We start from the raw sequence: 17,209 nt of genomic DNA on the forward strand, positions 1-17,209 counted from the left end.
AGCATCTCCTTGTAAATTGGATATGAAGTGCTGCCTCCACAAGTAAAAACGCTCTTCTTGACTTTCAAGTCAAATTTATTCATAATCTCAAAGAGTCACAAATGCCTTCACAGCCTCACAGTTGACATATATTAATGACACCGAGCTCAGTAGCCTAGTGGTAGCCCTGAGACTGAGGTTGTGGGTTGAATCCCTGGCAGGGTTATACCAAAGACTATAAAATTGGAACCCATTGCCTCCCTGGTTAACACTCAGCATTAAGGTTGGAATTGGGGGGTTAGATCACCAAATAATTCCTGAGCGCGTGCTGCTGCTCACCACTCCTTCAAGGGATTGGTCAAATGCGGAGAACGAATTTCGCCCCACTTAGGTGGGTGTGACAATCAGTGGTACTTTAACTTTACTTTATTAACTTTACTTTAACATCCCTTAATATAAACCAACTGAAGAGGGAAATAAACATCTCAAAACCCCCATATGGGGACAAAAGAAGAGACCCTGATCAGGAAGAAGGGGTATATCCCCCCTTCCAGAATGATCAGGCTGCAATAAATGCCAAGTGGGTAACATCTAACACATATGGTAATGTATTGCTAAACGATGTTAACGAGAACAGCGTAAGAGTCCATTTAATAAAATAAAGCGCTGCAGGAAAACACCACCGAAGAAGTGGGTCCTCCTCAAATATTTCATAAACTCGCTTAAAGCCTGAAACTAAGTACTAGGTCATTACATTGTTGGACTTGGGCAAAATAAAATAAACAAATTAGCTTGTTCTACTACAGTAGAGGCTCAAAGTGACATGCTTATTGTTGCCATTGGATGGCGGGATGAGCTCGTGCCTCGGGTAACCTCAAGAGTCATTTGGATTTCTCATCTCCTTCCAAGTATTTCCACCACCCTGTGGAGGTTTATCGGCAGGATTAACATGGAACATGCTCGAACAAACTAACACATTAATAATTTAAAATAAAAATAACAGTAATTGACACACCGCCACCCCTCCAATTATTCACAGATTTTTACCAATCTTGACAGGGCTTGGTCCCTATGCCTCAACTAGGATTAATATAGCAACGTGACAAGTGGCCGCCATCTTTTGGCACTTCTAATGCCTCTAAAGCCACTTTTCCATTAAACCTGAACGGCAATGTACCACATGGCCCGGCACCAGATGACCTCCATTGTATTTCCATTACAACAGCGCGCGGCAGGATCAATTTAACTGTCTTAGCTTACACACTGACAACAATGTGTGTGGTTCTGCCATACCATTTCACAAGTGGCACGTCTTGGCCACTTTTTTTGTGGGGATTCAAATATGAATTGCGGTTACATGATGGGGCGCCGCCGCAAGCAGAGCCCATCAAATGCACAGAAGCTTCACATACAGACGAAAAAGCTATTTCCGGGTTTAAACAAGTGAGACAAAGGAGCCCGCCCCCTTTTTTTTTTTTTTTTTAAGAGGCATATTCGTTTGTGTCATCTCTTGTGACATAGTTAACAACAAATAATGAAAATCGGTTGAGAATTTTGGAGAGATGAGCAAACTACAGCTATTTCAAAGTTTGTGCTCCAGTGACTGTAATGTCATGAGTGCATACTTGAAGCACTCACTGTTGACTATCCTTCCATTTTCTTAACCACTTATCTTCACGAGGGACTGGTATTGAATGTAATTTAATACCTTGCATGTGCCTTGAAAATAACTTATCCAACTACATATTTGGGACTTTTTATGGCCACTAGATATATATATATTTTTTTTACATATTTAGTTTTTCAAATTAATTTTATTGTGTATTCTACAGGGAGTTGAAAATACATATGGCCCTTCAAATTTCATAAATAAATGTGATAAAATCAACACTTTTAATATATAATATACAATAATTTTGAGTTATGTTTCATTATTACTATAGGAATCATTATATATTATCTTCAATTCAAAGTTTGTGCTCCATTGACTGTAATGTTATGAGTGCATACTTGAAGCACTCACTGTTGTCTATCCTTCCATTTTCTTAACCACTTATCTTCACGAGGGACTGGTATTGAATGTAATTTAATACCTTGCATGTGCCTTGAAAATAACTTATCCAACCACATATTTGGGATTTTTTATGGCCACTAGATATTTATTTTTCCTTTTTTATTTATTTACGTATTTAGTTTTTCAATTAATTTTATTAGGTATTCTACAGGGAGTTGAAAATACACATGGCCCTTCAAATTTCATAAATAAATGTGATAAAATCAACACTTTTAATATATAATATACAAGAATTTTGAGTTATGTCTCATTATTACTACAAGAATCATTATATTTTATCTTTATTACCATTACTTATTGGTGAATAATTTGTCAAAAGTAACACATACATGGGACCGACTAATAGTATAGATTTTTTTTTTTATATTAAAATGACCAAATTCTCATATGTGAGGTATCGGACCTTGCCAGTGATATACACGGCCAATGCTGGTTCCGGCAGGGCCACCACAATTTGGCGCCTGGTGGCCCACCCAAAAAGTCTTAACGTAGAACCCTGGACAGATTTTAATTTTTTGGTAATACTGTCAACATTGCTAATTATAATACTCCAACTGGCCAGTCATTGCAGGGCACCAAGACAAAAAAAACATTGACACTCACTCGTATGAATATATATATATATATATATATATATATATATATATATATATATATATCCTGAGATGGACTAAACTTGTGGATAATTCATATTCCAAAAACACAATATTAATCAGAATGCCATGTTAGTGGGAATGTATAGAACATATTATTGTAAAGAATATTTCTGGGATGACTTCCCCTTTAAAGTAGTTTTTTTTTATGGATGTTATTTCCAGTATTGTAGAGTATTTTTTATAACAAACCTGCCAATTAAAGTAAATTTACAGACATACAGCTGTGTACAAAAAGGTCCCTTCTTCTCAGTTGATTTGTCTCCCTTGTCTTGAAACAGCTTTCTTACAATAGCAATGTACAGGATATATTGAAAAATAATTGTGAATGACAATGTTATAGCTGAACTTAGATTTAAATATATTTTTAATATATCCTTACACAATATTCAAACCAGAAGGACTGGACTAGCATATACAGAGTAATTGTCCCTTGACTTTTTAGTTTTGTTAGTCTGTTGTAATTGTTTTTTTTACCAAAAAAAACCAAACAGTTGGGTCCACCATGACTGCTTCAGCCCAGACTCACGTCTGCACCAGCAGCAATGAACTGTGACATGAAGATGAACCACAAGTACAACAGCACACCATTTCCCTGGTGCTGCAGCCCTGATGATAAAACCGAGTAAAGTACACTCGTGCGTCACTCATAGTGGCAAATAAAGAACTCAACTATCCGTCAAAATACAGCAGTAACTGAAAATTGCATCAATAGTGTGTGCTTAAACAAGTAAACAGGCACTCACGAACACCAGAGCGCATGCACAAGGGAAGCAGGTTTGGGCACATGACTAATAGGCAATCTAACTAGCCTCTTAATTGACCGTAGCAACGTCCAATCACAGTGCCAAAACAGCAGCCCCTTTCTAACCATGACAAAACCTTTTTTTTTTATGATACATTTTCTTAGCATGCTCATGTGAGTCTCACGCTCAATGTGTGAGTGTTGATAGCTCTGTGTACATAGATACATGTAAAAAGAAAAAAACAAATCTGATATACTCTTCAAGACCATCACCAATGACTTTACAGCTGCTGTCAACATAGACCACAAACTTGACAGACGCAGAGTGTACATACCTCCCAGGTTTCTAAAAGATCAAAATCCAGGTATGACGGGGAGACATAAAAATCAAGTGAGTCTCTTCTTCTAGAGCAGGAAATAGCCAGTGTGCTGAGCCGTGGCAACATATAGTTTGACAGCGCTCTCGCAATGGTTTTTACAGTGGGAACTAAAGGGACATTTGGAGATGGAGGTAGCCTCCTGTGCAAGCCATTCCTGCTCCAAGTGCTGTTTCAAGAGACGTGATAAGAGTTAATTATGCAGGGAACTGTGCTAGTTAGAGAGAAAGTAAGAAAGGACAGACCAAATGGTTCAATTTGGCACAGTACTGTGTCTGGCTGCCTCACTGTTGTCACATAGACTAAATGACAAGTTCAAAATGTAGTCAAGTGATTACCCCTAATTTTGTTGTTGAAATTATTTTAATTAATGGAACTCAAAAACCTGACAAATAGCTGATTGCAAAGGGGCTGATAGACTTGATCAACACTGTCATCTCTTCTAGTACTGACTTGGTTGGAAATGGCTTCTTTTTTTTTTAACCCAAAAATTATTTTCAATTTATTATCAATACTATATGAACGTTATTTTGCAACTTTTTTGCCTCTGTATTCTCGTTTCTAACTTCAATAAAATGAAGATCATGATCGGAGATGAGATGTTCCCGTCCCACTCCGTCGTCCGTTAGAGGGATGATTGGCAGGTCTCCATGCCCTTCTTATGCTTGTGTAGTGCTGTGAGATCATATTACGACATCATTCGTACTATTGTATAAGAATGGCGATCATGCCATCTAACTCTAAAGTGTTTATACTTATGTGTAGAGTGTGTTGGGTTAGCCTTATTGCTACCCTTTGCATCTGAGCATTTAAAAACTCTGATCAGCTCAACAAAACAGCCATAAAGTCCCATATTCCAAGCTTAAGTAATCGACTGCCAGTCGATCCCATAGTTACACTAATGTAAAACTATGGTTAGTCGTGGGTTGATTGGTCATGCCCAAAGAGGAATGGAGGGATTCCATCATCTTCCCAAGACTTTTCACTGGACGACAGAAATAACAAATAGCTCAGGCGCGAAACTCTCGCAATGCAGTTTAGCATACGATGGCTGACTGCACGCCCAGCACTGTAATCATGCTGATCTTCCTCCAGAAGAATAGTTTACTGCTTTTGCAGAACTTATGCACTGTTCTTGTTGCTTTACACAACTGTTCCTTTTTGCACTACATTTTTATATATTTAACATCAGAATTTGTTCAAAACACCTATTTTTCTGTAAACCTTTGTTTATATTTTACATCATTTATTCATTTAAAAAACAATTGTTTTTGTAAAAAAAACAACATAAATAAAAGTACAAATAAGAATACCGTCGAAGCACTGGATTGATAAGCAGTATCGTTAAGAGTAGTAGTATCGATTAAATCTTTACGATACCCAGCCTCTTAACCTTGATCTGCAAGATTAATTCTCACGGTATTTGAGTTCACAAACGCCATCATGTACGGAGGCCGCTGATTTTCATCGATCCGACCAATCACAAAGCAACATTGTGTTTGGGTTCGGGATATGCAGCTGTCACGAAAGTGCCGAAGCCATGGGAAACAAACAAACCTAACATGGCGACACCGGTGGACGAACGTATGGACGCTGCAATTAATTGTGTTCTTGCAGAATTACTCAGTTTCCTGCTTGAAGAAGAACAGCGAGAGGCGCTTCGTACATTTTTATCTGGTAAAGATGTTCGTGCTTTTTTTTTCCTACGACGACGACAACATTCACACCTTTTGCCGTGATTGGTTAAAACAAAAGTTTGGTAGACGGGCACAAGTTCGTGCATTATCCAATCAACTAGAAGTACTGGCCAACAAATCACAGTGGAGTAGTCCCAGATTGATATTGTGGAGAACTCCCTTGAGTGAATCATAAAATCAATCTGGCTGTTTTTTATCATCTTCACAATATATATCGTTATATCACCCAGCTCTACTTCTATCCTTGAATAGAGGTAATTAAATTTGTTGTTGAGCAGCCTAAAAACAAAAACAAAATTCATAATTTTCTACATATTTTTTCAACTAAAAATCTTTGTTATGAAGTTACTGGAGATGTAAGAGGGGAATAGTTTTTTTTTTTTAAATAATTTTGTACTTGCTCAGTATTTGGTGTCCTTGTACCAACTGATCCAATATGAAACAATAGAGAACGTTGCGACATTCAACAGTCCCCTACGAACAAAAGGCTGAGTGAACTATATTTATTAATGGCACACTGCAGGAAGGTTTGATTTAATGCATATACCATTTTTTTAAACGGTTTTGCACAAGTTTAGTTTTGGGTTCACATGTTAAACTCCTGGACCATTTTTTGTGAGAACAACCCATGGATAGACCACCGAATGTCTTCACACACGTGTGAAGTGAAGCAGGCATCCGGTGTTGTTTTTTAATGCTTTGCGCATGCGTGGTCGGCCAGGGATGGACTGGGCTCCAAATTCAGCCCGGGAATTTGAGTTGGAGAAGCCCTGGATGCGCACGAAACAAAGGCCATTTTTTTCCCCTCCTGCCACATTCCAACGTTCCAAATACAAAACAATAAGCGAATTTAGGTCTCATCATTTTTGTGGTACAAACTGAAGAGAATCTTGTGACATTGACCGTCAAAGCACTTTAGGATGCCATGTTAATGCCTGCCTTACTAAACATGGTACAAAAATTTTAAGGTTGCACTGCGACTAAAAATAAATAAAAAATAAATCCTATAGTATAGCCAATGGGTGACATTCACACAGAATCAACCAAGCCAGCTACTGTGACTGTACTAAAATGTGAACAAATTTTCAAAACCTTTCACACCAGAAATGGGTTATTTAGAAGCTCAGTAAACAAAATCCAGACACTGCGGCCCAACGGGGAAATCCCCGGTACCCCCGTGGGTCAGTCCGCCCCTGTGGTCAGCACGCTTTTATGCGTTTGGTCGCAGTCATAAAAATGCAGATACAGTAAGCATGTGGGCTTTTGTTATTAGTCATCATTTTAGCTGCGTCTCCTCAACTGTTACAATCACACAGTGATGACAAATATGATGAGCCAATGCACAACCAGTAGTCACCCATATATTGAAGAATTGCCTCACCAAACTGGGAACCCCAGCTAAAGGTACTAGAAATAGTACCTACTTTTTCTTACTGGAAAGATACAAAAGCAGAGGTAATTAAAGAATACAACGACTATTCATACCTCTCGAATCTTGTTCCGTTTCTCTTTGACCTCAGGCTCGAGAGGCTCGCCATCGCCAACGCCCACCACCTTGGGCATGGGCACGGGAGGCAAGGGCTTCGGCCCTGCTTCCTTTTTCTTCAGGTCCTCCACCACTTTGCTCTTCTCCGTCTGGATCTCAGCCTGCAGCTCCTCACGTGACTTTCTCAACTTTTCTTTGGCCTCCTGCAAGGCCCGCTCGTGGTCAGCGCGAATCTTGTCCCGGAGGTTCTCCTCGTCCTCTCTATGAGAAGCAGCGAAAACAAGTTAAGAGAATATCCTCTTCACTCTGGCAGATAATTAGTCTTCACAAAGAGCAGCAAGCAAGCCTGACACTAGATAAACAGTGTAATTGGGCAGAAAGGTATCTTTGTGGTGAAAGCTAATTAAATGAGTAAAGAGCAAATACATGCTCTTTGAGAAATCAGCATGCGACTGCTTTAGAGATGAAAAGCTGTACAATTTAAAACAAAACTCTTGGACATTGTTCCTTGAATATTATCATACACACATATGTGCCTACACAATTAATCGAAAAAGTATTAGGAGGTTCCACTCAAATGTAAACAGTCAAGTAAACATGGCATTGGTTACCCACCCGCAGTTCAAACATCTCCCACTGTTTGGGAGTTTACACAAGATTAGTATTAAGACTTGAGGATAGCTAAAAATAACTAATAAATAAAGACACATGCTAACGTTAGCTTAGGCTGTCCGTTCCAGCTCTGGTTGCTGCTTTATTTAGTATATAATCACAGTCACCACTTGTGAATAGTCAAGTGAAATAATGTAAATCTGTTAGCTTTGTCACAAACAAAGAAAATGGTCTTTCTTAATGTGAAAGAGATTCACACCTAGACACAAATTTTATGATACTAATTTAAGTAATAATTGTAAATTCACATGCAGATCTCTACTCATGTCAACTACAACCTCTGGAAAATATCAAAATAATTGCCACAGTTTATATATGTATGTATGTATATATATATAAATATTTTTTTATTTTATAGGCATTAAGCCTTTTTCTCAAAATTCGCACGATGCAGTGTGCTTGTTAACTTTAAAACGCAACTCAACCGTACACTTGAAAATGTTCTTCTGACAGGGTTAGGGGATCTAGTTCCAGAAAGACAAAACCTTGACACAGTTTGGCTTTCGCCACAGGTGCTTCTACTCAACAGGTGGAGACGAGCTTGTTTACCTGGCAGTTGAGTAGAAGCTCATGTGGCTTAAGTTGTTGCTGTAATGTTTGCTCTTGTTTTTACTTTTTAGCTGTGTTTTTTGGGTCATCCTATTGAAAGACCCATGATCTGCAACTTAGACCAAGCTTTATGACACTGGGCAGCACATTTATTTCTAAAGAATATATTGGGGGATTGAGATTCCATTCTACCTTGCACTAGGGATGCACGATAGCTGTTTTTTTCCCCCCATCGATACCGAAAACTTCCTGCTCCTCCATACTGATACCAATAACTTTTTTTTCGTAAACTACAAATGTATCAGTTGTTGCAGCCTAAAAGAACAATACATTATAATCCCGCATCCTACTAATGTAGCGGGGTCAGAGGATGAAAAAAAAAAAAGGTCAACGACAACATATAGTCACATGTTTTGCTACACAGTAAATTTCAGAGTACATTTTACTCTAAAAAGACTATATTCGGTCCCACTCTCAACAAAGTAAACGTTTACACTTGGAAGAGAGTAAAATACTAAAATAAAACAACAACAACAACAACAACAACAACAATAAAACGCTCAAGGGTTGAGGAATGATCCCACAGACATCCACATGGAAGACAGCCACTCTACTACTTGAGGTATGCTAGACTTATTGTTGGCTAACATGTCCCAAAGGAGACCAAAAATGGAGATATATGAGGATTCCACAAGACACCTGCAATATATTGACACCGAGTAGGAGTGGCATGGGTCAGTGGTTAGGTTGACCAACCTGAAGGTTCTGTGATTGTTGCTCAACTGTTGTTTTTTGTTGTTTTTTTCTTCAAATATTTTACTCTTCCGAGTATAAAGTTTACCCTGTTTAGACTGGGAGCGAACAGTCTTTTTAAGAGTAAAATTTGCTCTACAAAATTTACTGTGAACTTTCTGAACTCTTGTCACTTTAGTTCAGATGCTGAGACGATGAGCAATCTGAAAAGCTCTGATGCGCAACAGTAAATAAATATTAATAAAGTTGTTCGCATTTTTTTGTTATCATCCCCCACTAGTATTTTATATATATTTAATATTAATACTTCAAAGAATAAATCACTGACAAAATTATTAGCAGTGACATTTCAGCAATGCACATCACACACACATTTTAAATAAACACAGGACTTCGAAGATTGTAGTGCTAATGGCCCTTTTCATCTGATGACATTTTCAAGGACCAAAATAAAAACATATGACTAAAAATAAATATTTCTCACCATAGCTGCACTTCAACGAGCCATGGTCGTTTGTACACACACACTAAGACACAGTATCATTGGGTTTATTGTAACTCGTGCTTGGTAAATATCGTTGGCTATTTCTATTCAAACCTATCTAATGTCATCTGGCAAGAGCCGTATGTTGATATCAGCAAAATAGTACTAGAATTTAAAAAGCTACAACAAAGCACAAAACTAAGAATGTTCCTTTGTCTTACAAGGGCAGAAAGACACATGCATGCAGCAACTATGTTTTCTTCTTGCATCAACTATATTTTCTTCTTTTAACTTATTGGTTGTTCCCATTTTTTTCCAAACAGTGAATACTGCAGCTGAGACTAGTTTCTTTCACGGGATGAATAAAGTATCCATCTATCTAACAATTGTGTTGCTATTCAGTGTTACAATAAAGTCCTACTTTTACAATCAATCACCCTCAGATGGCTCCAGCGTGACATTGCACAGGAGGAGTCCTGCTTCATTGAGGCTGAGCTGACCCAAAGTTCAGTATACGACCCTAGAAGGGTCCACCGCCGCAAGTTGGAGGAACATCCAAAACATGTAATGTGGGCCTGCTTAATAAATGTTTACCCAAGCATTGTGTATGGTGGTTTGAATGTTAATACTTAATAATGCTTGCGATTGCCACTGTGGTTGCAGGTACCCATTTTTTTGTATCTTGAAGCAACATTTTTGACAAATGTAATGATATTTGCTTCAAACACTATTTTTGTATGTCAAGTTTGAGTCAAAACAGCAAAAAAGTTTTTAAGTTTACCATCTTTAAGTACATCAGTAAATGTCCTACTGGGCGACAAAGGTCTGTGAGTGTTTGCAAGGGTAGCGGATGTTGATTTTTCAGTCAGTGTTTGTTCAAAGTCGCAAACAGTTGCAAAGACGTTGACCAACAGTTTAAATGGTCACAAACGCCTTTTCTTGTTGCCAACATGTTCAAAATGTCCTTGTGACAAGAACAACTCCAGAAATTGAGTATTAAGGCCTTCACGCTGCCGATGCTTGCCGCCCTCACCACTATCCTTGCCCTAAACAAAATGCTGGAATGCAAACTGCTAACAAGATGGTGCACTGCCATTGATTTACTTTTGTGGCCTGCCAGGCAAACGAAGCACAAAATGATACATAAGATTGCACTGAATATGATAAATGTGCACACTTTAAGCCTTGTATTTGATTCAGGGGAGCTATGATGCTGATTTATGGCTATAACGCAGTACCCAAGTGGTTACAGTGAGGCAACACTAACAATAACTGGCGAAGCAATAGCAGGCCGGCAGCAGCTTGTTTGATTCCTTAGTTCTCAGTAAATGTATGGAAAATGAAGTGAAACAGCTTTTCGGTTTTACTTTACAGACAACACTATGCACAAAAGCTGCTTATCTTTTCTAAATTTGATCTTTACGTGAAAATGCCAATGTCATACAGTGTAAGGTTGGTGTATGACATACATTTCCTGGAAAATTAGCTTTTAAAAATAAAACCAACTACAACTGTTACTCCACTGTTTAAATTTTTATCACCCCTAAAAATACACCGGTAATATCGTAGAAGGTATGATATGGAATACTCCTAATCACCACAAATGTCAACTTTATGCTTCATGGTTCAAGTGGGATTAAAGTTAAATATAAAGTCACAACTGTTACGCGTCGCAAAACAACTTTGCTGATTCACGTACGTCTCCCAAGTCGTATCCGCGTGGAGCGCATATTGGACTTGGTCGTTGATACTCCGGTCGCATTGCAAAAATTCAGATACGTGTCCAATGTAGGACCACATATGAAAGCGACCCAGGTCATACATGAAAAAAATTGGAATTGAGCCGTTCATACTGACATAAAAAAGTCAGATACAGGTCGCAATTGGGCAAAAAAAATATTGATTTGGGTCGCATTTGCCTGCAGTGTGAACGTAGCCTAACAAAGCTTGCGTCGCTAAATGTCTAAAAAAAACGGAGACCAATCACCACCAAAATTCATACTCTTGTCCAAGCCAACCTGTAAAAGTAAATAAATAAATAACAACCAGCACAATATTTTCAATTAGGTGTAGGTGATAATGTTTTTTGCTGATAGGAGTTCACATTATGTCAATACAATCCCAAATAATGTGCCGATTGCTTTTATATTTTCACAGGTTTAGGTGGACAAGAGTAGAAATGTGTATACTGCATAACGCAGGTTTTAGTGACGATTGGTCACTGTTTTTAGACATGGGTGACAATAGAACGTGACAAAACAAGCCAGGATAATTGTAATGCTTGCCACCTTCCCTCTTGTGACGTTGACACCTTTCATATAAGTGCCCATGTTCATCTCAATCAAGCGTCTCTTTAACTCATTTGCTCCCAAAACGTATAAATACGTTTTATTTTAAATATTACCAACTTCCCAAAGACATATTTACTTTAAAAAAAAAAATGTTTTTTTTATGCTTAAGCATACAGAAGGCTTTGACGGCAGCAGGTGACCATGTTGCAAACAAGTTCATTTATCCACAGTTCTAAACAGGTTTGAGAATAATGATGAATCTTAGCCATATTCTAATGCTGATTGCTGCAAAATGGAAACAGATAGAAATATACTTTTTTCCTGATGAAAGAAGAGACTCTAATCTTTCTTTTGGTAGGTTCTAGGGCTGGACAATAAATAAAATGAATTCAATTAATTGTCATTTTGAAAATTGAATCGCTGAAAATTTGCTAAATCGTAGAATCGAATTTTGTCTTCTGGATTATTAAGAGTTGTTCTTGTGTTGGGTTACACGTTATTGTGATTTGTAATTTTTCTATGAATGTTAAGTTTTTGTTAAAACTGATTTAGAATAAGTATACCTTATTGTTGTATTAACATTTTGCACGGGAATTATTTTTGAATGAATGAAACATTTGTTGGGTTTATCAGACTAAAATCAAGTAAAATCGTACTCGTCCTGAAAAAAATTGTGATTTTATTTTTTGGCCAGATCGCCCAGCCCTTGTTTTTATAGAACACCGATACCAAGTACCAACATTAATTGTACTTTTGATACAGAAAGCCCCCCACCCCCCCAAAAAAAACACAGATCATTTTAAAGAAATACCTTTTTATAGACTATTCCAATATAGCATTTCTCCTTAAAATTGCAAGACGTATTTCTATGTTGTTGTTTTTTTTTTTAAGCTAGAGCATACAGAAGGTTTTGATGCAACCACTCAAATGCAGAAACGGTTGAAGAAATGGTAGTATTACACAAACGGCCAGCAGAAGGCAGCAGAGCAAAAGAGATCAACCAGGGCCATGTTGAAAAAAAATCTCTTACTCACATTTCTAAATAGATTTGTGAATAATGATGAAACTAAGCTATATTCTAATGCTAATTGCTGCAAAACAGAAACAGAAATTTACTTTAATCTTTCTTTTGGTAGGTTCCATGTTTTTACAGCAATAGGACACAATATTCTGTGGGCCGTGCAAAATCAGTCAAAATACAGTAAGACAGCTGGGAGCGAAGGGGGTTGCTTTAGTGAAAATGGCTGGGAGTGAATGAGTTAATCTTCCAATTTAAAAAAATAGAATTAATGTGATTTGAAGGACACGTTGATTATGAACAAAAAAATTCTCCATCCATATCACCATTTTCCATTATTTTTAAATTGCCAGTTTTAAAGCACAACACCCAGAGCCTCTAAAACTCCAGGCCCCTGCCACCCATGGCAGTTTTTAACCACCTTGGCGACATCAACTCCAGAAATAGAAGAACCTACCTCAGAGTCCCCAGACTTTTCTTGCTCACAGGAGGCATGTGAGTGGGATTGAAAAGGTATTTGAAGTATTCTCCCCACCAACTCATTGTCTTGCATTAAAGAAACAATAGAAGATTTAAAAATGAAAACAACTTTACCTGTGTCTGTGTTCATCATGTCCTCCCTGACCGTGTATGACCACCTGTCCCGAAGCGTGCTTGCCCTCCTTGGGCGAGTCGACATGTGGGATGAGTACATCCTCCAAGCCCAGGTCAAAGCGCTTGTGCTTGGAGTTGTCAGGCAAGAAGAAGAAAGCGCCGAAGCACAGGGTGATGAAGGCACTGAGGATGAGCAGCAGGATGAACTTCTCAGAGAGCCTCAAGGTAGCGCGGTGGTGCGGAAAGGAGGAGGCACCCGGCGACAGCGTGGGTATACGGCGCCCAGAGAGCGGTAAAAGCGCCGGCGTGGTCATGTCGAGGGTTGCTGAAGGGCTATCGAGCAGCGGGACAGGAGGGTATGAGGCGGGAGGGATGGAGGGCTGCGGCAGCCGTCACGAGCGCCGCAGGTGTCGTTTGTTGCAGCTGCTTGACTTTATTATCTCATGCCTGTGCTGCCAAGTCCAAACATCAAAAAAGGAAGAGGTCCCTCAATGAAGGACTGACTGGTGAGCAGGTAAAGAGTCATCACCATTCTGAAAGAAAAAAACAAACAAACGTAACTTTGAATTTAACATACTAATTAATATCAATAAAACAGGATTTCCACACAATCACGAAAAAAATATTGGCATCAGTTTATTTTTTTACAATACAAATGCCAATCTAGAGTTTGTTGTTAAATGTCTTAAAGCATTCATGCTTATTGGTCTTTCAAAATGTGAACTTTTTTTTTTTTTTAAATCTTAGACAATATACGTAATTTACACCCCCCCCCCCAAAAAAAGAACCTAAAAACACATGTATTTGTTTTAATGTTGAACAAAGCATCTCATAAAGTTAACTGAAATTTTAAATAAATAGTTCTCTGAGATTAAAATGGTTTTACCTTTACATTTTATCAACCGTCAGATTTTGAAAAAAGGCCGATACCAATATTCGTTAAAATGCCCAAAATCTGCGCCGATAACCAACCCGGTTGATAATCCGTCTCTGCCTTATAAACACTGCCTAAACTTAAATTGCACGGAAAAAAAATTTTTTCAACAACTGCGATTTACAAAACATGATGCAACAAACTGGTTGTTTTTCTTGCCTCTATCACATGAGGATCTGTCACATAGGAGAAACTAATGGACTTTGACTCATGCAATTTGCAAGAGCACAATCAGGGCCCAATGACTTTGTATTTTCTTTATATTTATTCATTAAGCTTTAAGCAGTTATGTTACAATTAGACCTCGCAGGGAAAACACCAACTGGCCAGTTAGCTTGATACTTGATTTTTACAGTGATTCAGAGGAATTATCCCACATTGTTGTCAAATTTTAGAGTTAATCACCTGCGTTTCAAAGCAGGCGTCCTTTTAGGCAGTCTCAAACACGCTAGACTAACATTTGCCCTGACACGAAAACTGATATGTGCCCACTTTAAGACCAAACGCACTCTACCTTCTGTTTCCAAATTGCCAGATGTGCTGGAGGTGCGCAAAGTACAGCAAGTTTCATTAAAATCCAAATCTACTTGAATAAAAACCCACTGGGTGATTTGGCACAGAATGGCCCATAAATACTCAAAGACACTATGGCACGTCAAACCCTGTGTGACAAAATATATAAGTGACCATAGCAACTGAAAACATAAAAGTGTTTTGCCGCCCTCATACAGTACAACGTTTATGTTTATTATTACGTAACTGTTATTACCACTTGTTTAACTCAGAAACTGGCTGTCCTAATCTTCTTTAAGACTAACAAAAACTGACTTAAGTAACAGACTTCAAGAAGAGCACCTTGCGCCATGCAAGAAAATTTGAATAAATGAAGCAGCTGCCCCTGAATACTTTACTTAGAGATTTTTTTTAAAGAAAAAAAGATGCATCGCTGAAACAGAAATTGTCAACTTCGTAATTTAGAAAACTGTAAATGATAGTTAAAGCTAATGATGCATTTTGCTTTGATGGTTGTGCATTGTCCAAAAACACGTTTTTCCCCAATGGTGCCAGCTGGTACTAGTTAGCCTCAAGCACAACATGAGTAGCACAGGGGGTCTATTCTAAAGAAAATGTTAACAAAAATGTTTTTAATAAATAAAAAAGAAGCTCAACCGCGATGGGACACTGTGACTCACAATACATCAAAAATATTGGGCCGATATATCTAGTATTGTCTAAGGTTCAAATGATCATGATTAGAAAGGTGCACATGCATGTTGGTGATGATTTATGTCGGTTTTCAAACACGAAAAGACATTTAGCTTTTATACATGAAACGTTATAGATTTGTCCCATAGGAAAATTGAGAACCTCTACATTCCATGCACAGTAATGCTATGGCAAACCGACAGAAGCAGATATTTTTTGCAGGAGTGATGGTGTAAATGGATTCGGGCAAAACGCTTAGCGGCTGTTCGGGTTTTAAAACACACACGATCGTGACGGTGCATGCAAAGCAGACGTTCACTTCCAATCCAAGCGTTCATTAAATGGATGGATGAGTTAGTAATCATGATGCGAGTCGCTACTTTAGAAACACCAACGCAGGCGGCGATAACAAGCAGATACTTTAACGAGTAACCAAGGTGTGAAAAAAATATATATAATAATAATAATAATAATAATAATAATAATAAGAGAATAGCGTTATTTGGTCAAGGTGATGCAGTGCAGTCGTTCGTTTTGTTGTATGACGTCTCCTCACCAGAAGTTCATTCGTTGACAGTTCCATTCTAGCTGAGGCGATTAGCGGACTAGCTAGCTACCATGCTAGCCTGCGAGCGGCTAATACCCGTTTAGTAAAAATTTCTTACTTACCGGGGAGAATTCAAAGAGGGACGTAAACTGAGGAAAATAATAAATCCGCACGCACGTTTAGCGTGCTGACATCATCGCTCGCAGAGTTGAAGGCGGCGATGTCCTACGCCGAACGGTCACAGACCGATGGGCTGGCTCCGTTAGCTACGTTACTAGGCTGCTAATACTAGTCTGCCTTGTGGTGAGCCCAAGCCTCCGACAGAGGCGGTCTTTAGTCGCTGTCGTGCCGCATCACAGCCGCTCTCATTTTCTCGGCCAAAATCTCACTTGCGTTCCGATATCCAAGCCGCCTGGACAAGGCAAATGATGCAACCGATAATTTCATGCTGCCATCAAACAATTGTGCGTTGGCCAAAAAATAAAGGGGGAGGTCGCTCGATCCGGCCTGAGCCGTGGACCGACAGTCTGAAGCTTCCCTGCTACTGCTGCCGCTCCTCGATCGCGCTGTAACCGTGTTCTAGGAACCGTCTGACAATTGCCTGAGGTACAACATGCATTAAAAGAAAACTACAATTAAGCAAGATTACCGGATCACACTGGTGTCTGAACACGTACAGAAACTAAGCATATGTTGTTTTGATGTCACAATATTAATTTATTTATTCTGATCCTACAAACAATCAACGCATAATTTATCTTTAGCGCCCTTTCATTAGAAAGTGCTCTTATACCTCATTCCCTCATTCCTGACAACAGTTGAATACGTTATCATCCGTTATGCAGAAATAATATTAATAAATTAGATGTATATGGCGCTTCCTCTTGCCTTAGCAGTTAACACCCTCAAATCATATTATTTAAGTAGTAAATAATAATAATAATCATCATCATTAGGCTATACTGTGACATTGACTTCAGGTTCAGGTGTCATGACTCAAATTAGCTCTTGATTAAGCCATTAGCCTCGAGCTTCATGTATTTTTCCATCCTGCACTTTGATTGTTTACTTGTTTTCATTTCTTCTGTGGGATTTAGTTTAAACATCACTTGTGCAAGACTTTAGCACCCTTTTATTGGAATTAGGTCTG

At 38.5% G+C, this 17,209-nt stretch overlaps 1 protein-coding gene across 2 annotated transcripts in view; it reads right to left on the reverse strand.

Annotated features, from left to right (window-relative positions):
• man1a2 (mannosidase, alpha, class 1A, member 2) overlaps positions 1 to 16,640 on the reverse strand; it is a 72,113-nt gene extending 55,473 nt beyond the window's left edge. Inside the window, exons 1-3 of one of the 2 annotated variants that reach the window (XM_086091818.1) lie at positions 16,182 to 16,640; positions 13,373 to 13,905; positions 7,011 to 7,272 (exon numbers count right to left, since the gene is read on the reverse strand). In XM_086091818.1, coding sequence (XP_085947944.1) covers positions 7,011 to 7,272; positions 13,373 to 13,686 — 576 coding nt within the window. In that variant the 5' untranslated portion in view covers positions 13,687 to 13,905; positions 16,182 to 16,640. Of the gene's footprint in view, positions 1 to 7,010; positions 7,273 to 13,372; positions 13,906 to 14,820; positions 14,982 to 16,181 lie in introns of those variants that run through there. The other variant, XM_086091819.1, reaches the window with a different exon arrangement.
• Positions 16,641 to 17,209: the final 569 nt, after the last annotated feature.

This window comes from Leptonotus elevatus, chromosome 12 (genome assembly GCF_054856555.1).
Source record: "Leptonotus elevatus isolate MCC_2025b chromosome 12, RoL_Lele_1.0, whole genome shotgun sequence".
NCBI lineage: Eukaryota > Metazoa > Chordata > Actinopteri > Syngnathiformes > Syngnathidae > Leptonotus > Leptonotus elevatus.